A 23,034-nucleotide genomic window follows, 5' to 3' on the forward strand; every position below is an offset into this window, starting at 1 on the left:
TTTCAGTGGCTGTTTTGGAAATGACACCTAAATTATGGGACCACACATCAGGCAGGTACCCTGAGATCATGCCCGCTATATATAACACTGTTATTGATTTCACTAAAATTAATGAGTACACACAAATGGTCCTTCAGCTGCCTGTAAGTTTTTCTGCCGCAGTCACCACCAGAGATCCCAATAACTTTGTAGGATGTCCTTGGCTGGACAATCCCCTTTAGCACTGGCCTTGCCTTTCCACCCTTTCCATCAGGTCTTAGAAATGGGAAACCCATTGTCCCATAACCTCGATCTTTTTGATACAAGGTGACTATTGTCCAGATGCTTTTGAGAGGTTAGCACACCTCATTGCATTAGGTGTTCTGGCCTCTTGGCTTACACCGATTTTTTGCCCTTATCTCTTCCTCCTTGCAGTGGATGGATGCTTTGCCCTGACTTTCTCCTTCCCTCATTATCATCATCACCCACCCAACCCCTTCCCAGGAATAGAATATAAACTGAGATAACTTTATTTTTCTCCTTTGCTAGTCCAAAGATATTAACTTGATCAGAAATATTTGTATAATTCTGTACATTTTTGTAACAGTAATTGTGTATATTGGCACGTTCTTTTCCTGGCTAAGGTTAACAGCAAAATTTATTTACGCATAAAAGGGAGATGACAAATAATCCAACCCTGAATTCAAATCTTACTGTGCCAAGTTCTCCAAATGAACTAAATAAATTTCTTAATTTCTTGATTAGGGTCAGAAAAACCCAGCTGGTTTGCCAGTGCCCTACATTTCACTCCAGTCACAATTGACTTTCAAGTGGCCCAACAATGTACCTAATTGTAAAAATAAAGAAAATAAGATTAGCCACTACCCAACATGTCAAAATATGTTGAGGGAGGGCTAACTTCAGTACAATCAACCGTACAACATTTATTAACAATAAAAACATAAGAAATAGAAGCAGGAGTCTGCCATCTGGCCCTTCTTGCCTGGTCAGGGAAGCAAGAGCACAGAATCCACCAAGTGATTTACCTGAGAAATGATTGAAGATGCTGAGGAAAACAATATGAGTAATGAGAATTCAAGCAAAAAACTGCAGATACTGGAAATCCAGAACAAAAACAGAAAATGTTGGAAGCGCTCAACAGGTCAAGCAAAATCAGTGGGGAGAGAAAGAGAGCTGATGGGTCAGATCAATGACCTTTGTTCTTAACTGGGAAAGTGAGGAAACAAGCATCTTTGAACTTTAGAGACATGGAGTATGGATAGAACACAGGGAATGTCTCTGATCAGATATAGACCAAGATGATCAAAGAACAATTACTTTGAATTCCAGCAGTTAGACACAGAAGAGAAAAGAAACAAAAGTACAAATTGAAACTGAAATAGCTGATAATGGCTGTGGAGGGAAAAGAATTAGGCTGGTTTTCAGAAGTTGTTGAATTCATTATTGAGGGCTATAATGTGCCCAGAGAGAAGATCACAAGACAAGGGAGCAGAAGTAGGCCATTCGGCCCATCGTGTCTGCTCCAAGGAAAAGGGAAAAAGAAAAAGAAATGAGAAATGGGGGGGGGGGAGGGGCAGGTGAAAAAAAACACTATTCTAACCCCAATTTCCGGCCTTATCCCCTGACTATTTAGATATATGTCTGTCTCTTTCTTAAACGCCTCCAATGATCTGGCCTCCACTGCTGTACCTGGCAAGGAATTCCACAAATTCACCACCCTGTGGCTAAAGAAATTTCTCTTCATCTCTGTCTTAAACCTGTACCCTCTAATTCTAAGATTGTGCCCTCTGGTCCTGGACTCACCCACCAAGGGAAACAGCCTAGCCACATCTACTCTGTCCAGTCCTTTCAACATTTTAAATGTCTCTATGAAGTCCCCTCTCATTCTTCTGTACTCCAGTGAGTACAGTCATAGAGCTGACAAACGCCCATCATACATAAGCCCTTTCATTCCGGGAATCATCCTCGCAAATCTCCTCTGAACCCTCTCCAACATCAGCACATCCTTCTTAAGATATGGGGCCCAAAACTGTGCACAGTATTCCAAATGAGGCCTCACTAGTACCCCGTAGAGCCTCATCAACACTTCCTTACTTTTATACACTATACCTCTCAAAATGAATGCTAACATAGCATTCACTTTCTTTATCACCGATCCGACCTGGTGGTCAACCTTTAAGGTATCCTGCACGAGTACCCCCAAGTCCCTTTGTACTTCTGTACTTTGAATTTTCTCTCCTTCTAGATAATAATCTGCCCATTTATTTCTGTTTCCAAAGTGTACAACTGCACATTTCTCAACATTGAATCTCATCTGCCATTTCCTTGCCCATTCTCCTAAACTATCTAGGTCTCTCTGCAACCTTTCTGTCTCCTCAATAACTCGCTACTTCCTCCACCTATCTTGGTGTCATCCGCAAACTTAGCCACAAAACCATTTACTCCATCATCCAAATCGTTAATGTACAAGGTAAAAAGAAGCGGCCCCAACACCAACCCCTGCAGAACACCACTAGTAATCGGTAAGATGTTCCTCAATCTTACATCAGACATTGCTGGAATAATGTAGGAAGCCAAAGACAGGGAGATCAGAGTGGGAGTAGGATGGATAATTAAAATGATGGGCAACTGGAAGCTCACGTTCATCCTTGTGGACAAATGGAGGTGTTCTGCTGAGCAGTCACCCAATCTGTGTTGGTTTCTTCAATGTGGGGTAGACCACATGTGAGCAGTGAATGCAATATGCTAAATTAGAAGAAGTGCAAGTGAACTGCTGCTTCACTTGGAAATAAGTAACGTCTTTGGCGTCATCCTCACCTATCCATCTGACTCAAATAAATCTGGTCCACGATAACATTTGTAGAACAAAGAAACTACCATCAGCCTACCATGAGCCTAAATAGGATTCTGTGAGTGTCATTATATCTGACAACTGTTCATGAGGTCTTTGAAACAGTTCGAAGTCAGACACAGAGCTGGTACTGCGAAACAGGGCACCTCTGATAAACTGTGTGCAATCAGTGGAAATAGAATTATCTGCTCCTACAATGTGGGGACCAAGGCCTAGCATATTCCAACTGCAAGAAGGAATCACTGGATAAGGAGCTATATGCTCTCTCCAATCTCCAGGCACCTGAAGCTTATAGTACAGTACTTCTGATAAAATTATCACCAGTCCTGGATTTAAAATTCAGTCATCTGAATACTCTGTAGAATTACAATCCACCCAAAATACACATGTCAATCATCCTGCTTTACCCTCAAATTTTTAATGTGACAGAGAATTTAAAAATCTCTCATCATCTATAGGACACAAGTCAGGAGTGTGATGGAATACTCTCACTTGCCTTGATAAGTGCAGTCCCCATAGCACTCAAGAAACTCAACACTCCAAAGCAAAATGGCATGCTTGATCGTGACCCCATATTCCACCTTAAACTTTCGTTGCTTCCACCAGCTGCTCACGGTGGCTACAATGTGTACCACCTACAGAGTGCACTGCTGGTACTTATCTAGGCTCCTCCAACTGTAGCTTCCAAACCTGCAACCCCTATCATCAAGACAGAGAAGGGCCTCAAGCAGATGGGAACACCACCGCCTGCAGCTTCCTCTCCAAGTCATGCACCATTCTGACCTGGAAATATTTCGCCATTCCTACACCATTGCTGAATCTAAATACTGGGATTTCTTCCCCAACAGTACTGTGGAAATATCTTGACCAGGAGGACTGTTGGGGTTCAATTCACCACCACCTTCACAAGAACAATATGGGATGGACAATATATGCTGGCCTTGCCTCTGACACCCAGTCATGAAAAATGAATTTTAAAGAAGTGTAGCTATTCGTGGGTTCTGGCAAACAATTCTTATCTTCTAATTGGAATAAATTACATATATGGCTAAATGTTTCTGTCACTTATGGAGCAACAGAATTGCCAACAGTTGCTCATATTTCTCAACGTACTTTCTATAAAGTACTATTTCTTAATCTGTACTGAGGTTTCCTGAATATGGACCAGAATAATGCCATGTAGAATGTATATTCCAACATGTAATCCTCTTTATATTCAATATCCAGTTTTGCAAATCCAACATATACAGTTTTCTTAAAATGCTTCTTTAATAACTCTGTAGTCAAATTGTGAATCCATTGTGATCTTAAATAATAAGCTTAAATTTATTGACATGGCCATTTCACCCTTGATTTGGGACTGAATACTTGTTTTTCTAATTTAGCACAATCATGGATATGTTAGGTTGAAAAAAGAAGGTAATGTTGAAACTTAGACAAGCTTACCTATTGGTGTTGGTTGTGGGAGAGATTGTAGTTTCATCTTTTCAGTGATAGAGCTTATTTTAGATCAGACTGCTCAGGGGTGTTCATTCAACCTTAACCAGTTTTCTGGCTTGCTCTGGTTTATAGAATGTCATTGGGGAGACTTAGCTCAAATGGCAAGTGACATGGCAGAAACGTTGCATGTCGGACGATGTGCCTGTCTGTACATAAAAGGTCTACATCGCAATACTGATTAATATACATAACAGAAGTTACTATCAAAATACTTGGTTGATATTCAATTCCTTAACAACATTACCTAAGCTGTGTCAGGTTTCATTACCACAGCTAGGGCAGGAAATTGCAGAAACAATGCAATCATCTGAGTGTAGATGCATTCACTTCATCAGTGTAAAATCATTGAATCAAATTTAATAAAGCATGTTATTGCAGCTAGGACCCAGTTAAATTGCACCACGTCATAAGGTACAGCCTATGAAATATTTTAAGAAATAATATAAGTGAGAAGGACCTGAGAAGTACCTGGGTAGAGGCAGCATCATAGATATTCATGTCCTCTCCATTTTCTACACAGTGAATATTAGGCCCGTAAACCCATTTTTCTATAGATTGTCAAAGTATGAGTGTGTTCTTTCAGCAATCAGTGACTCTTTGAAAAGCGGTTTTATGGAAGGATATTGATGTATCCTGGTAAATGATCGTATAATTATAGTACTGTTAGTAAGGGAAGAAGTGAATGTTGTGAAGGCTGAGCTCAAGTCTGGAAATAGAGTCAGATGCACCACGGATCTGCGGTACTTTACACCTAGAAGCGATATTGTTCTGGTAATTAATGCAGTGCATTTAATTTTACTGTCTGGTCTTTTTCACATTAATTCACTTGAACCATTGAAGTCTGCTGGGACTTTCTTGTTAAATATCATTAAGTTCATAGTGAACATCATGTTGCATCAATGTTTTCTGTATTTGGAACAATATTAGTCCTTTTATCTAATTAGATTGGCTGCAGCTTCTGGATTCCTTTCAATTTACCTTCATAGTTTATAAACAACATACAAAACTTCGTGGTAAGCATCGTTAAAAATGTATACAAGTTATCGTCCATTTTGTAATACTGGTAATTCACAATCCATGTGCTGTGTTACTGGCTTTAGAGTGTCATCGTATAAGAGCAAATAAAAGCATGCATGAAAATTATGCCTTTAACATTAAAGAATGTCTCAGGAAACTTCAAAGAGATGTAATTAAAAAAAGGTTAAGGTTATAACTTTGCTTCTATTTAATACTTTGTTTGTGATTGAAGAATTTAGAAACAAATTACTGCAATGCCAGCTTAACATTTAGAATTTATTAGTTATTCTATGCATAAACTATTCTGTCAAATATAATTACTGTATCTAAAATAACAGTATGTGATAGTTCTGTTTCAACTGTGAGAAACCTCAATACTATTGCTGCCTGCCATCAGCCTTGATTTGACAGTAATAATAACCTCTGATTCCGAAGATTATGAATTCCAGTCTAAAGTCACTCTTTTGAGATTTGAGCAATAAATTAAATGTGCCCTACTGAGGGAGTTATGCTCTTTAGAAAGAACAGTAAACTCTGTTCCTTTCTGTTCATGTAAGCTTTTGTAAAAATACATGGCAGTATTTCAAAGAAAATCTCTGGTATCTCAGCCAACATTTAACCATCTACCTCAAATGAAAACAAATGGACTGGTTATTTACTTGATTGCTCTTTGTGGTACTTTTTGTTTGGAATTAACTGCCACAGTTCTTGCATTGCAACAGTGACTACATTTTGGAAGTAATTCATTGGGCTGAAATGCACCTACACTAGTGGGTTGTTCTTTGGAGAACTGCCAGTGACATTCTCTTCATTGAATTATGGAGTCATAAAGCAGAGAAACAGGCCTTTCGGCCCGCTGAGTATGTGCTGACCATCAACTACCCATTTACACTGATCCTACATTAGTCCTACTTTTTGTTATTCTTCCCACATTCCCATCAATTCACCAGGGGCAACATATAGCAGTCAATTAACCTACCAAACTGCATGTCTTTGGAATGTGGGAGTTGACTGGAGCACCAGGAGGAAACTCGCTAGGTCACAGGAAGAATGTACAAACTCCGCACAAGCAGGATCAGGTTTCTAATGCTGAGGAGCAGCAGCTCTATTAACTGTACCACTGTGCTGCCCAAGTTGGTTCATCTCTGACTTCCATGCCTATATGTTGAAAAGCATAGGTCAGAGACAAGCTGGAGATCAGATGACAGTGAATCAGATCACTTTCTCTGTTACTGGATTTGCCATGAAATGCAGCAGTGGCAAACACATTAAATACGAGGCAGAATGCACTTTATATTCAACCCTTTAGCTTTAAGTAGTTAATCTTTCCATTTGAATGGAATCTCCAACCATGATTTAAAACATGTGGTTGGTTTATTTTTCTTTCTTTTAGTTTTATATTTTTAATTAATTTCTAGTAATTTATGATATTTTAGGGACTTTTTTTTTCAAATTTTTTGCATTTATTTGAACTGTTTTTAGAACATAGAACACAGAAAGTATAGCACAGGAACGGGCCTAATCCCATCTGCCTACACAAGGTCCATATCCATCCATTCTCTTCATATTCATGTGCCTATCTAAGAGCCTTTTAAATGCCTGTATCGTATCTGCCTTCACCACCATCCACACACATTCCACACATCCATCACTCTGTGTCAAAGAAAAAATCCCGCTCATCTCCTTTGAACTTACTCCTTCTCACCTTAGATGGATGCCCTTTAGTATTAGACACTTCGACCTCGGGGAAAGATACTGCCTATCTATTTATGCCTCTCATTATTTTATAAACTTCTATCAGGTCTCCCCTCAGCCTCTGCTGCTCAAGATAAAACAACCATAGTTTGTCCAACTTCTCATTATAGCACATGCCCTCTAATCCAGAGAGCATCCTGGTAAACCTCTTCTGCATCCTCTCCAAAGCCTCCACATCCTTCCTATAATGGGTAACTGGAATTGAATGCAATACTCTAAATGTGGCCCAACTAGAATTTTATAAAGCTGCAAAATAACTTCCAGACTCTTGAACTCAATGCTTTGACTAATAACGGCAAGCATGCTATACGCCTTCTTTACCACCCTATCAACCTGTGCAGGCACTTTCAGGCAACTATAGACTTGGAACCCAAGATCCCTCTGTACATCAGCACTGCGACGCCTCACACTTGTCCAGCTTAAACTCCACCTGCCATTTCTCTGCCCATATTTGCAACTGATCTATTTCCCGATGTATCCTTTGGCAATCTTCTATACTATTCACAATGCACCAATCTTTGTGTCATCTGTAAACTTACTAATCGACCCATCCAAATTTTCATCTAAGTCGTTTATATACTGTATGTCACAAACAGCAAAGGTCCCATTACGGATCCCTGTGGAACACCACTAGTCATGGACCTCCAGCCAGAATAAGACCCATTGAACACAGATAATCTCAGAGGGTTTTAAAAGTAGTCCTTTAATGCCTTTTTAAGCAGCATTTGGGTGCATCAGGGCTGGGGCAATAGGGTCCGTTGCCTGTGATCTGGTTGCTGCTTGCAGCCTGTCCACTTTGCAGGATGGCTATAGCAGCCAGGTCTCAAGAGCCATTTGTATCACAGTATTGTAAAGGTAGATGTGCCCACAGAAAAAAAAAACACACAGGACAGTGACCCATTGTTTATACAGGGTTCTGGGAGCACAGAACTGGAGTGGAAGCAAGTTGTCCTCAGCCCTGAGAAAGATAAACAGCCATTCCATGACTGACAAAAGAATGAATCCCTGTAAAATATTTCATCAAGCGAAATACACTGCGGGCATTTTTGTGCAGTGTGTTCTTGTGGGTGTGGTGAGCTGTTCCTTATAGTGAAAAAAAAAGCTCTGTAAATTAAAATTATGTTTCCTGAGAAGGCCAATGCCATTACAGTGAAAATTCATAAATCAAGCCATTTGTAAATCAAGGAATTACTGTATACAGATGCATACCTTTCTCTGTATGAAGTTTTAGTTAACTAAAGTAAGAAAGAAATATATAACATCCAATCTCAGTAGTTGCCTACCCATCAGTAGCTGAGTTAGTATTGTTACCTGGGACACAGGTGTATTTTGAACTTTGTGTATGCAATTATTTTGTTATGAACAGCACTGTTGAAATGTGTGATGAACAAAGAACAGAGTCTGTCAAGCATTCTGCCAAGGGGCATGCTTTTTATGCATTAAAGAATTGAATTATGACATAAAATTGATCATTATACATAGTTCCTATTGAAAATTTGGTTGTCAGGTTTCTATGCTGGTAACACACCTCTGCACAAAGCAGGCTTGACGTATGCAGTGGTGACATCAGTTGTGCACAGTACCAGGCTTTCGCCAAGAGCACCAGAATAAATTGTCCTGGCATATATCCTCAAGTGAGAATGGAATTCTGTTGCCTATGAAATTTAAAATATGTCTGTTTGAAGATCTGATTTGATGGTTTAGTAGTTGCTTTGGGCTGTCATTGATCCTGTTCCAAATCCCAGTGTCGTTTAAATAATTATGACAGTTGATTTGGCCCGAACCATCACATTAATATCAGCTGTCCAGCTGAAGAAGCTGAGAGTCATCCCACCCCTTTGATAGGGTCCTATGACCCAAAAAGAAAGAAGAATTCCAGAAAATGCTTTAGAGTTGATCCTGGAGTTAAAGGAATCAGTGATCCCAATATTGATTACTTTTGTTCTCGGAAGCTACAGTGAGGTCTGTGTCTTCTATCAGCAAGCAGCTTTGGTTGGGTCCATTAGTGCTAACCTGAATGGAATTCCAGGGAAAGCGCAGAAGTTCCCCTCACACCTTCTACACTGGTCAGAGATTTAACCAAAATGTGCCAAAGAACCATTCACCCTCTCCTCACCATTCTGGCAACCCATTCTCCACCCCTTGACTGCAATATGCCAAGGATGTTAAGGATAGAAATATGACGTGTTTGAATTAATTCATTTATTATTGGTGAGTTTATGACTCCTGGAATTATCCAGTCGATAGGGCTACCATTTAACTGTCCACACCTTCATACCCCTTTGTCCACACCTCAACAAGTTCCAGGCCCATCATAATGTGTCACCATTTAACCGAATGTGCCTGTGCTGGCTTCGTGGAAGAGCATCCAGTTAATCGCATTCCCTTGCACTCTCTCTATAGCCATGCAAATGCTGTTTTTAATTTCCTGTTGAATATGCTTCCACTAACCTTTCAGTTTGGGCATTCCGGATTATAATATTCTGCTACATTTAAAACAAAAATTCTGTTCCTATTGGAAAAAAAATATTTAGAATATTTATTTTATAAGAATATATGGAAAATATTGAAAAAGTTGTTAAGCATTGAACAGCTCTCATTCTTTCAACTAGGTTCAAATATTGCTTCTGGGTACAGGTAATTTAGCCTGACATCTCTGGCTGTGTAATGAATACATCAAAGATGAATTCTAAAATTACAAGAAGCAGCATGTAACATTTTTGCTAGCGTGACTGTGTTAGTTAAAAACAAATCATCACATTTTATTGAGTTTGACATGGTGTTAATATGAATGGTATTTATAAATCCTTATGAAGTCTCCCAGTAGTGGAGAAGAATTGTGCTGCTCCTTAGAGGTACCAACATCTGATGTGCTTTTAAAAAAATAATAGTCTGTTTTTAGTAATAATAGACTCATTTTCCTAGGCGTTTCCATCATTTTCCTGTGGGAGACATGTTTGTCTTCTCTGAAGTTTAAGGGCAATATATGTTTGATTTTGTTATACTTTAAAACCAGACTTTCTCCCACACCTTCTCCAAAAGTAAACAAATGGGCTTGAGGTCTCCCCACTTGTTGTTGGGTTGAAAGAACAAAGCCCACATCTGTCACGTGCCTGAGGATGGAAATCATCATCAGTGTATAAGTAGTATTAGTAACAATCAGGACTCTGGAATCAAAAACACCATTTCTAAGTTTGTAGAAGATACCAATTCTGGGGCTGTGTATGTGTGTGTAGGCTGTGGGTGGGCAGGGGGCAAGTCCTTACTGAGGAAGAATGCAATAAATTACAGGATGACATTAATTAACTTATGAAATAGGCAAATAATTGCCAAATGAGCTTCAGCATAGGTCAATGTGACCTAGTATATTTTAGTAAGGAAAGTAGAGGGGTCCTTTATTTCTTGAAAGTCTAAGGTGGGATAGAGGTACTAAGGGAAATTTGAGCATTAATGCATCAATTATCATCAAACTTCAAGACCTGGGCCTCTGTATCTCCCTCTGCAACTGGATCCTGGACTTCCTCATCGGCAGACCTCATTCAGTGAAGATTGGTAACAACATCTCCTCCTTGCTGACCATCAACACAGGTGCACATCAGGGCTGTGTGCTTAGCCCCCTGCTCTACTCTCTATACACACCTGACTGTGTGGCTGAGCACAAATTTGTCTACAACACCACTGTTACAGGAGCAAGATTAAGCGGTGCTGCAAAACAGCCTCTCGATCAACATCAATAAAACTAAAGAACTGATCACTGACTTTAGGAAGGGGACGGAGGGTGAACATGTGCCAGTCTACCTTGGTGGATCGGCAGTAGAGAGGGTCAGCAGCCTTAAATTCCTGGACGTTAACATATCAGATGACTTGTCCTGGGCCCAGCGCATAGCTGCAATCACAAGGAGGGCACGCCAGCGCCTCTATTTTCTCAGTAGGTTAAGGAGGTTCAACTTGTCACCGGCCACTCTAACAAACTTATATAGATATACTGTTGAAAGCATCCTGACTGGTTGCATCATGATCTGGTATGGCAATTCAAATATGCCGGAACATAAGAAGTTGCAGAGAGTAGTGGACTTGGCCCAATACATAACAGGCACATTTCCTCCCAACATCGGTAATATCCATGTGAGGCGCTGCCCCAAGAAGGCAGCATCTATCATCAAAGAGCCCCATCATCCGGGCCATGCCATCTTCTCGCAGCTACCATCGGGCAGGAGCTACAGAATCCTGAAGCCCCACACAACCAGATCCAAGAATAGCTACTTCCCTTCAATCATTCGGTTTTTGAACCAACCTGCACAATCCTTATCACTACCTCAGTATAGCAATACTGTAACCACTTTTACCACTTTGCACCTCAATAGACTTAGTTTTTTTGTTCTAATTGTGTTTGTAAATTGGTTTATTATTGTCACATGTACCGAGATACAGTGAAAAACTTTGTAGTCCGACATCATTATTTGAGATCTGGCCCACTATGGTGGTGTTATCTGCAAACTTGTAGATGGAGTTAGAGCAGAATCTGGCCATGCAGTTGTGAGTGTATAGGGAGTACAGTAGGGGGCTGAGGACACAGCCTTGTGGGACACCATTGTTGAGGGTAATTGTGGCGGAGTTGTTGATGCCTATCCTCACTGATTGCAGTCTATTGGTTAGAAAGTCAAGAATCCAGTTGTAAAGGGAGGTGTTGAGTCCCAGGTCTAGGAGTTTGGAGATGAGTTTCCTTGGAATTATGGTATTGAAGACGGAGCTGTAGTCAATAAATAGTAGTCTGACGTAGGTGTCTTTACTATCCAGGTGCTCCAGAGATGAGTGTAGGGCCAGGGAGATGGTGTCCGGCGTGGACCTGTTTTGGCAGTAGGTGAATTGCAGTGGGTCGAGGTTGCCTGGGAGGCTGGAGTTGATGTGTAGCATGACCAGCTTCTCAAGGCGCTTCATGATGATGGATGTCAGAGCCACTGAGTGGTAGTCATTAAGCCACCAGGTAGTAGTCATTTCTTTGGTACTGGGAGTATAATTTTGTATAATTTATGCTTAATTTATTTTTTTCTTCTGAATGTTGTGTCTCTAATGCTATGTTCCTGTGATGCTACTGCAAGTAAGTTTTTCATTGCCTCTGTGCATACACGTACTTGTGCATGTGACAATAAACTCGACTTTGACTTGTCAATTACTGAAAGTTGCTCCACGAAGAAAATAACTAAGCATTTGGATTTATTTCTAGAGGGGTAGAATTGAAAAGTAGGCAAGTATGTCGAGCAGTATTGAACCTTGGTTGGAACACTACTGCATGGAGCTATAGTTGCCTTTTATATGAAAAAAGGAGGCACTGGAGAGGATGCAGAGAGAATTTACAAACATAAAACCAGAATTGTGAGGGTTTATCTATCAAGAAAAGAATGAAAAGACTGGGTCTCCTGTCTTGTGAAAAGAAGTCTGAAAAGTGACCTAATTGAGGTCTTTAAAATCGTGAAGGGTTTTGATAGAGTGTATGCAGAGAAGATGTTTCCACACGTAGGGAAGAATGTAACCAGAGGCCAGGATTATAAGATAGGCCCCATGAAGTCCAATAAACTAATTCAGAACAAACCTCTTTACCCACAGAGTGGGAAGAATATGGAATTCGTTGCCACAGGGGGTAGTTGAGATGAATAGTACAGATACATTTAACAGTAGGCATATGAGAGGAGGGGCACTAGGGTGTTGCACTATTAGAATTAAATGAGGCGAAAGGAGCATGAACATTGACATAGTTTGGTTGGGCCAAATGGCACATTTCTGTAATCCTTTCAGCTCTATCATATGCTTCTACTAAGGAAATCCCTTGCTTCCACTTGTGGCTTCTGAGATGGCTAATAAGCCAATATGGGGAGGATAGTCTCTTCTACAGATTGGCAAGAGGTGCCTGATGGAGTGGGAGAATGGGTAGTTTATGTGATGGTGCATTCCTTCTGTCATGTGTGCATAGGTTAGAATTTCTCAATACCATCCCGAATGCTCCTCCTCCACTTTGAGCAGTCATAGGAATCAGTGAAAATGTTCAAGGAGGCTTTGAACACAACTTTGAATCTTTTCCTTTGCCCACCTGGTAATTTCCTCCCTAGACAGAGCTCTTAATAGTGTGTCCATTTCAGAAGTCTAGCATTGGACATGCGAGCAACATGGCCCGCCCAACAGGGGACCGAGAGGGTTTGGGCTGGTAATGCTGGCTTGGGAGAGGATGCTGATATTGGTTCAGTTATCCTTCCAGAGGATTTGTAGGGTTTTGTGGAGACAGCGCTGGTGGTATTTTTCCAATGCCTTGAGTGCCTGCTGTGTGTTGTCCAGGTCTCAGAAGCGTATGGAAGGGCAGGGTGATAACTATTTAGTGAACCACGGGTTTTGTGCCAGCCTGGAGTCTTGATCTTCAAACACTCTTTTCCCTCAAAGGCTGTGCAGGCACATTGAAAGCAGTGGTGAATTTCATCATCAATAACTGCCTTTCAGATATGGGAAGTGGTCCACAATTTCCAGGGGCTTGCCATGAACCTTTATTTTCAGAGAACAGTGTGGTGCAGGTTGGTACAAGTCCTTTAATCTTGGAGGTGTTGAGTGTGAGGCTCATCCTTTCATATGCCTCAGTGAACAACAACCTCCAAGTGTGAGCAATCATAAGCATTGTCTGCATACTGCAACTCAGTTTCTGAGGTTTGGGTGACCTTGGTATTGGAGTGTAGTTATTGGAGGACATGGCACGGTAGTGTAGCGGTTAGCATAACGCTATTACAGTGCCAGCGACCCGGGTTCAATTCCAGCCGCAGTCTGTAAGGAGTTTGTACATTCTCCCCGTGTCTGCGTGGGTTTCCTCCCACATTCCAAAGGTGTACAGGTTAGGAAGTTGTGGGCATGCTACGTTGGCGCCGGAAGCGTGGCGACACTTGCGGGCTGCCCCCAGAACACTCTACGCAAAAGATGCATTTCACTGTGTGTTTCAATGTATATGTGACTAATAAAGATATGTTGTCTCTTAGTTGTCATATTGAATAGTTTCCCATTAGTTCTGAACATTTAGCTCTTTTCCCACGTTTATTGCAGGTGAGGTGCAACGTTGTGGCAAAAAGGATGGAGAAAAGTATTGGAACAATGATGCAGCCTTGTTTGACATCAGTCTTCACTGGGATTGGTTGTCTTGTAAACCTGTTGGTTTGTATCATGGCTTGAATGCTATTGTGGAGCGAACATACAATGGAGATGAATTTCTGTAGGCTGTTGAATTTGAGGAGGGTTTCCCCAGACGATGAACCAAAAGGCTTTAGTAAGGTTGAAAATGTCCATATATAGTGGCTGGTGCTGTTCCATGCATCTTTGTTGGAGTTGGCCTGCGGTGAAGTTCACTGGGCCCTTAGATGGATAGAATCCATACTAAGTGCAAGGAGCAACATGTCAGCTACTGAGAGGAGGCAGTTGAGAAGAGCCCTGGCAATGACTTTCTCTGTAGCAGACACTTCAGTATTTACAACAGTCAGATTTGTCTTCTTTCTTGAAGGTGGTCATACAAAATACACCCACGGGCAGTTGTAAGCGAGATGAATGGCAAGTGCTGTTGCTTTGTGACTGACAGCAAAATTCAGGTCTATATATTGTCTGGTAACAAAAAGTGCTCATTATTTGTCTGCGGAAGAAAAATTACAAACTATTTCATACAGAGGGTCGCCTTTTAGATCACAGCAAATGAAGCCGGCTACGAATTTTTCTGCAGTGGATAATAGAATATTATTTGGATTGAGGTATACCTTTGATCTTGAATAACCATAAATTACAATCTACCTGTGTTAACAAAATAATACTGCTTTTTTATTCAGAATTATACCTACTGAATTTTTATTAACTTTGGGAAACAGAATATCCAAAGTGATGCTCCCTTATCCAAAACGATCAGAGACCCATACCTGAGTAATAATAACAGCAGTTTCTTTGTTTACCACTTGCAGGGAATTAAGAAGATTTCCCCAGAACTGTATAAAAATTTTAAAAATCATTATTTTGGTGATGAAGTTGTGACTTGCCTACATCTTTGCTCCATGCTAAAGAAGAAACAACCAAATGGCTACTATCACTGCGAGACCTCACTTGCTGTGGGTAAGTGCATTTGATTGCATTTAGTTAACTTTGAGGTCTGGATTTATTTTTTCTTTACTTGGGGATCTGCTCTGTTATTGTACAAATTATCAAATGTAATCTTAAGATGAACCAGGCTTAAAAACTGAAGGATAATCAGGCCAAGGTTCACAGTTATAATTCAGTCCCTATTTTGTAACCATAATTTTGTCCTTATTTTATATATTTTTTACAGCCATGCCGACAAAGGTTTTGCCTAAGTTTGTCATGCAGAATGTTATAATTAAGCTGTTGCTGCAGCGCTTTCCTTATCCATTCCTCTCACCTGCAGAACTTCTGAGATTTTGTTGTTGGCAATAGTTATCTTTCTCTTGCTCGTGGAAGCCTGCTGATGATTTGACTTACATATCCAGTAACTTAGATTTCCATCCTGGGGCAAAGGAAGTCTGATATACATATAGAAATTGAAAATCAGTAAAACTGCTGATGTTCGGAGTCTGAATAAAACCAGACAGTGCTAGAAATGCTCAGCAGGTGAGGCAGCATCTATGGAAAGAAAGAGTTAACCTTTCAGGTGAAAGACCCCTCATCGGAACCCTTCTGATGAAGGGTCTTCAAACTAAAATGTTAACTCCATTTCTCTTTCCACATATGTTGCCTCCCATTGAGCTTTTCCAGTATTTTCTGATTATGCAATCAACTCCACAATGGGGCAATGTCAAATCAAACAGGATTGGGCTGAAGTGAATTTCAAAGACAAGTTCATATTAATGAAACACAAGACATGTATGTGCCAGCAGATAATGAACAAGCAGAGCAGGATCAAACATATAATCAGCTCATCAGGGTCAGAATAAAAACTGAAATTGCTCTCTCGCCTTTGAATTAGAATGTTGTTGGTGATTTATGTCCAGAGAATTTGACAAATAAAATTGTTTGGCATTCCTATGTAGTGTGATACTGAGGAGGTGACACCTGGTGGGAATTGAACTAGCTTTCAGAGGAAACATTAAATCAAGCACATCTTAAAAGCTGAAGGCAAAAGACCCCATGCAAAAATACTGATCGACATTTATCCCTTTACCAGTACCTAAAACAGATGACCTGGCTTCTTGATTTGATTGCTATTTATGGAGCTTTGTTGGTGTGAAAGGTGACTGTCACCTTTTTCTACGTTGAAACTGCAACTTCAGCTTAAGTGTACTTCACTTGAAATTGTATACTTTGGGACATCCCCAGGTTATTTCCCAATCCAAATATATTAATTTGGAAGGCAGGTTCATTAGGGACATTTAAGAGACTCTTAGATAGACATATGAATGATAGAGAAATGGAAGGGCGATGTGGGAGGGAAGGGTTAGATAGATCTTAGAGCAAGATAAAATGTCGGCACAACATTGTGGGCAGAAGGACCTGTACTGTGCTGTAGTGTTCCATGTCTATGTATAATTCTTCTGGGAAAAATTGTACTTAAAGCCAGTTTTTCAAATTAATTAGCAGTCCAGTTAAAGTACCTGTGAATTCTGTTTAAATATCTCCTTATCTTGTTGGTAATTCATCACACAAGTGTAAAGAAAGGGTAACAGTTTCCAACGTACATGCTCATCAAACAAAAAAATGATTTTTTAATCATAAGGGCAGACAAACATTATTGGAAATAAAATATTATGCATGCATTATACAGTTAATAATATATGTAGTCATTCTTAAGAAGCTGGGCTGAAAGGATGGCATTTGACTCACAAAATAACCTTATTCAAGCTCAACTATCTTATGAATCAGGCAGGAAGTAGCACTATTGCTGGCAATGAATTCACTTGGCAGCACACAGCTTAGTACCACTGCTTGTTGTTTCTTTGTGCTACACAGTAGTCCCCTTGTGATAAGATGGTAAGCAAAATTTGGCAGGCTGCTGTGATAAATTCATGACAGTGGTGTTCCAGAGGGGAAGTGAGCTGACAGGACTCATTACTGTCTAATACATTCTTGGTAGTCCAACTTGTGGACAAAGATAGCATAAAATCTAAGAATGATCCCAGGAGATTCAGAGGTAAGTATGAAGAGGCTTGTGAAAACTATGGAATCTCAGTAGTTTAAATTACAGTTGCTGATGATAGGGCCAAGGAAGAAAATGATGGGGATGAAATCCTTGAGCCATTTCTGGTAATGTATTAAGTTTACTGCTTGGGAAGGAGTTATAATGAAAGGGAGGGTTCAAATGCGTTAGAAATTTAGACATAAGCATTCTAAATTTGAGGTATTAGAAAACCAGAGAGAATAGGTGTCAGCAAAAGTCATAGCTTAGCTGGAATGAAGAAGGATAGAGTTTTATTGGAGAATGAGGGATATTACAAGAGCATTTGCTTAATGAGAATCAGAAGGTGCTGAAATGGATGAGGGTTTATGCAGCAAGTAGTGTGTGAATGGCAAGGTGACAGGGACTGTTGTTAAGATGGAAGCAATTGCCTTTTGTGATAACAGTTATATGTTTGAAATTCAGCACCAGGCCAGGTTATAAACAGTCCACTTCAGCCTTTAAACAGTGGTCACAGACAGGAGAACTGGGTCAGCGATTCTGTGCATTTTGGTGTGATCTGTACATGCTGGTGAAACTTCCTGTGTGAAGTTAGAAAATTAACTCCAACATGTATGTCTTATTAGACTATATGATGTTTGCTCATAAATATCTTTTTATCTGTTACACAACCAATTAATCCAAGTATTCATACTTGGAGTCCCTGCTTATGAGTGAAGAGGAATGTAGTTGCAATTTACCATTTTAGGTTGATTTGTAACTTATGTGCTTGCAGCTAGCAAATATGTGCATGTAACCTACCAGGATAGCCATTTTGTTTTTTTTTGAAGTCTTCAAGTTTACTTGGGTGTGTCAGATTTGCATTGAAGCTAGTGGTACATTTTGTGTTAATGAAGATATCCCAGTAAGAAATTAGTAAAACTCCAGCACTGTAGTAAAAGATACTGGGGAGTGTGGGATAGGTATAATTGTAGCTGACTGGTTTATTAAGTGAACAGAAAGAAACTGGTAAACTTGTATTATTGTCACATGTACCAAGGTACAGTGAAAAACTTGTCTTGCATACTGTTCATACAGATCAATTCATTACAACAATGCATTGAGGTAGTACAAGGTAAAACACTGAAGTCATGGTTTCTAGAGGATAAACTTTGAGAAGATTTGTTACAGTAGACCATTTCCAAGCATAACATAATATGAATCTGAAGCCTCAGTAGCTAAGAACTGTTATGTGAAGTTTGAAGTTAAGTTTCAGTCACAAACTCACTGTACACCTGCTATCAATGCCCATAATTGGAAACCACTGCATGATTTAAAATACTTCCTGTGTCTTTTTATTGCTGATGTGCTTCAAACCCTTGAGGTGAATGAAAAAGGATGACAATACAGAATTAGCAAGTTTTAGCACAATAAAGGTGGATAAGAGAGGAGATTGATGGGACCTTGGCAGAGATTTTTGTATCTTTGTTTGCCACAGTTGAGGTATTGGATTACTGGAGAATAGCTATGTTGTGCATTTATTTAAGAAGGGCAGTAGGAAAAGCCCAGGAACTACAGGCCAGTGAGCCTTACGTCAGTGGTGGAAAAGTTATTGGAAGGGATTCTGAGGAACAGGATTTATTTGCATTTGAAAAGGCAAGGATTGATTAGGGATAGTATGGTTTTGTGCGTGGGAAATCATCTCACTAATTTGATTGAGTTTTTTGAAGATGTTACCAAGAGGATGGACGAGCGATTGATTAGGGATAGTATGGTTTTGTGCATGGGAAATCATCTCACTAATTTGATTGAGTTTTTTGAAGATGTTACCAAGAGGATGGACGAGGGCAGGGTGGTAGGTGTTGTCAACATGGTCCTGCATGGTAGACTGGTCTGGAAGGTTAGATTACCTGGGATCCAGGGTGAGTTAGTCAATTGAATACAAAAGTGGCTTGGTGGTAGGAGGGAGGTGGTGGTAGTGGAGGGTTGTTTTTCATATCGGAGGCCTGTGACCAGTGGCCTGTATACAGCAGGTATACGTGATGGGCCCTTTGTTGTTTGTTGTTTGTCATTTGGATGATTAGCAAGTTTGCAGATGACACCAAAATTGATGGTATAGTGGAGAGTGGAGAAAGGTTACAACAGGATCTAGATCAACTAGAAAAGTGAGCAAGGGAATGGCAGATGGAATTTAACTTGGATAAGTGCAAAGCGATGCATTTTGGGAAGTTAAATCAGAGCAGGACATACACAGTGAATGGTAGGGCCCTGGGAAGTGTTGTTGAACAGAGAGACCTTGGGGTACAAGTACATAGTTCCCTGATAATGGGAACACAGGTAGACAGGGTGATGAGGAAGGCATATGGCATGCTTGCCTTCATTAGCTGAGGCATTGAGTATAAGAGTAGGGACGTCATATTATTGTTGTACTAAACATTGGCTAGGCCACACTTGGAATATTATGTGCAGTTCTGGTCTCCACGTTATAGGAAGGACATGATTAACCTAGAGAGGGTACAGAAAAGATTCACGAGGATGTTGCCTGGATTGGAGAGCTTGAGTTATCAGGAGAGATTAGGTAGGATAGGTCTGTTTTCCCTGGAGCAGAGAAGGCTAAGAGGTGACACGATAGAGGAATATAAAATGATGAGAGGTATAAATGATTTTCAGTGTCTGCTTCCCATGGTAGGGATGTCTAAAACTAGAGGGCATAGGTTTAACATAAGAGGGAGGAGGTATAAAAGGAATCTGAATGGTAAATTTATCACACAAAGAGCAGTTGGTACCTGGAATGAGCTGCCAGAGGAGGTGGTGGGGGCAGGAACAGTAACAACATTTAAGAGGCATTGGACAGGTATTTGAATGAGCAAGGCAGAGAGAGATATGAGATTAATGCAAGCAAGTGGGATTAGTATAGATAGGCATAATAGTTGCCATGGCATGGACATGGTGGGCCAAAGGGCCTATTTCTGTGCTGTACAATTCAATGACTCTATGAATCTATGACTAAGAACTAATGACAGTTTGGGCTAAAAAAAATAAAATTAAAACTTATGAAAGGGAACTGATAAGGGTCAGTAGGGGGGAAATATTTCTGCTGATTTGGAGTCTATAACGTGGGGGAATAGTCTAAAAATTATAGCCAGGTCTTTCAGGAGTGAAGTTGGGAAAGAGGTACATGCAGACATTGGTGGAAATTTGGAATTTTCATCCACAAGCAGCAATTGATGCAAGGTCAGTAGCTAATTTGAAATCTGTAATTGACAGATCTTTGTTAATCAAAGATATTAAGGGATATGGAGCAGAGGGTGGCGTATGCAGTCTGGCCCATAAATTAGCTATGATTTCATTGAATGGTGGAACTGATTAAATTGGTTTCTCCTGATCCTGTGTTAATGTGTGAAAGCAGTGGTCATTGATGTAATAGGTTTTAAATCTGAATTCCTGATGATGTTACTGTGACTGGAGGGCTTGAGTTATAAGGAGAGGCTGGATAGGCTGGGACTTTTTTCCCTTAAGTATAGGAGGCTGAGGGGTAACCATATCGAGGTATATAAAATCATGTGGAATGTAGATAAGCTGGGTGGTCACAGTCTATTTCCTAGGGTAGGGATGCCTAAAACTGAATGACATAGATTTAAGGTGAAAGGGGAAAGATTTAAAAGGGACCTGAGAGGCTACTTTTTCAAACAAAAGGTGGTGGGTATACGGAACGATCTACCAGAGGAAGCTATAGAGGCAGGTACAAATACAATGCATAAAAGACATTTAGACAGGTACATGGATAGAAAAGGTTGAGAGGGATATGGGCCAAACATAGGCAAATGGGACCAGCTGGACATCTTGATTGGTATGGATGAGTTGGTCCAAGGACCTGTTTCCATGCTGTATGACTCTATGACTCTAATATGATTTGGTATTAATCTAACATGGAAAAAGTAGTCCAGGGTTTGCAGTCAGCTGTGAGCAATTGATCTTTTACCTCTGGAACCTGGATTTAAATGTTTTTCAGGATCAAGAGATGAAAACTCTTCATTCCTACATTGTTTGGTAAGAAAAGTTATATGAATGTCCGTAAACTGGTAAAACTCAAGTTTGATTCCTGATCTTTACACAATGGGATGAACAAATTTTGCAAAGAGCTGAGGTTATGCCTGTGTGCTATAGCTCCAAGTTAGAGAGGCCAAACATAGGTCTCATTTTCCATTTTTTCCTCACTAACCATAGATTTGTGCTGAGACATCTGCATGTGGATATCAGGTAACAATAGGGTTGAACTTGTTTCCCCTTGAAATCTGGTCCTCTGCTAACAACTCACTGACCAGGGCAAGTATGAAAAGGGGCCACATTAGTGTAGTGGTTAGTGCTATTACAGCACCAGCGACCCGGGTTCAATTCCCACCGCTGTCTGTAAGGAATTTGTATGCTCTCCCTGTGTCTGCGTGGGTTTTCTCCGGGTGCTCCGGTTTCCTCCCACATTCCAAAGATGTACGAGTTAGGAAGTTGTGGGCATGCTATGTTGGCGCTGGAAGCATGGCGACACTTGCGGGCTGCCCCCAGAACAATCTACGCAAAAAGATGCATTTCACTGTGTGGTTCGATGTACATGTGGCTAATAAAGGAATCTTATCTTATCAATTGTTTAATGTATAAAGGCTGCCGGTACTCATGGAGTCATTCCAGTAGTTTAAACAGAGAAGAGGGCAGAAAAATTGAAAATGAGAGCTGTGAGATACAAGAATCTATTAAAAGAAATGGTGCGAGCAAAGTAGCATTAATCACTTGTCCTTATTGCATGCTCATTTTCTAGTGCTGCCCCACACATTTTAGATTTATTGCATTCAATAAAGTTTGGATTTGAAATTGCAGTCTAATTTAATATCCAGACAGGGTTTAAGGATCTCATTAATAGATTACATTGCAATATGATTCTGTTTTGCTGATATACTTATTGCCCTGGATTTCAAGATTAATTTCTGGACCCTCCTGCGAGTAACCCAGGGGAAAGATCTGAGATTATTTTCTTCTCCCATTTTGCTCTGGCCGGACTCGCACTAAACGGCAGCGATTATGCAATGTGGCCCTGGTAAAACCATGAAGTTCAGAATATTCAGGGTGAAGTTAATGCTTCTATGAGGATTGTCATGTTGAACAACCAGTGGTAGGTTGGTGAGGCAGGGAAGTGTGGCTGAGAACAGGAGGTTCCTATTGGCCACACAGTTTGGAGTACGACCCAAGCGTTGCTGGCAACCTGAGTTTACAAGTTTCTAAAACCCAACCTTGATGTTAGCTAATATAATCACATCACCTTAGAATTGCTTCATTTTCACTTCTTCACTTTGGCTGTGTCTGTCAAAAGTGGTAATTAAAGTGAAAATTGAATCACATATAGCTACTTTATAGGGTTATAAAAAGGTTGTGAGCACCACCTACTGGTACAAAGGTATAGGACAGCAGTGGCAAGAAATTCAGTCTACCAGCCCTGCAACCTCGTATTGAATCATAATGCAGTTACATTTTTACTGCCAACATTTCTTAAGCTTCTTCAAACATAAAACAGTGAATGCCACAACCATTAGACATTGTATTTAGTGGAACAAAACAGAAGTGCTGGAAGAAATCAGCCAATCAATCAGCATCTGTGGAAAGCAGAACCAGTCAACATTTCAGGTCAGCGACCGTCCCTCAGAACAGCCTCGAAACATTGATTGGTCCCTCTTTCCACAGATGCTGCCTTTGTTTCAGATTCCACCTTCTGCAATTCTATTTGTTTTCTGTTATATTTAATGCACCTGCCAGA

At 40.3% G+C, this 23,034-nt stretch overlaps 1 protein-coding gene across 1 annotated transcript in view; it reads left to right on the top strand.

The window, feature by feature from the left end:
• LOC127575211 (uncharacterized) overlaps positions 1-23,034 on the top strand; it is a 165,542-nt gene that overhangs the window by 90,335 nt on the left and 52,173 nt on the right. Inside the window, exon 10 of the mRNA XM_052024916.1 lies at positions 15,094-15,241. Within this exon, the coding sequence (XP_051880876.1) occupies positions 15,094-15,241 (148 nt within the window). The remainder of the gene's footprint in view (positions 1-15,093; positions 15,242-23,034) is intronic.

The sequence above is a fragment of the Pristis pectinata genome, chromosome 10 (genome assembly GCF_009764475.1).
Source record: "Pristis pectinata isolate sPriPec2 chromosome 10, sPriPec2.1.pri, whole genome shotgun sequence".
In the NCBI taxonomy this organism is placed as follows: Eukaryota; Metazoa; Chordata; class Chondrichthyes; order Rhinopristiformes; family Pristidae; genus Pristis; species Pristis pectinata.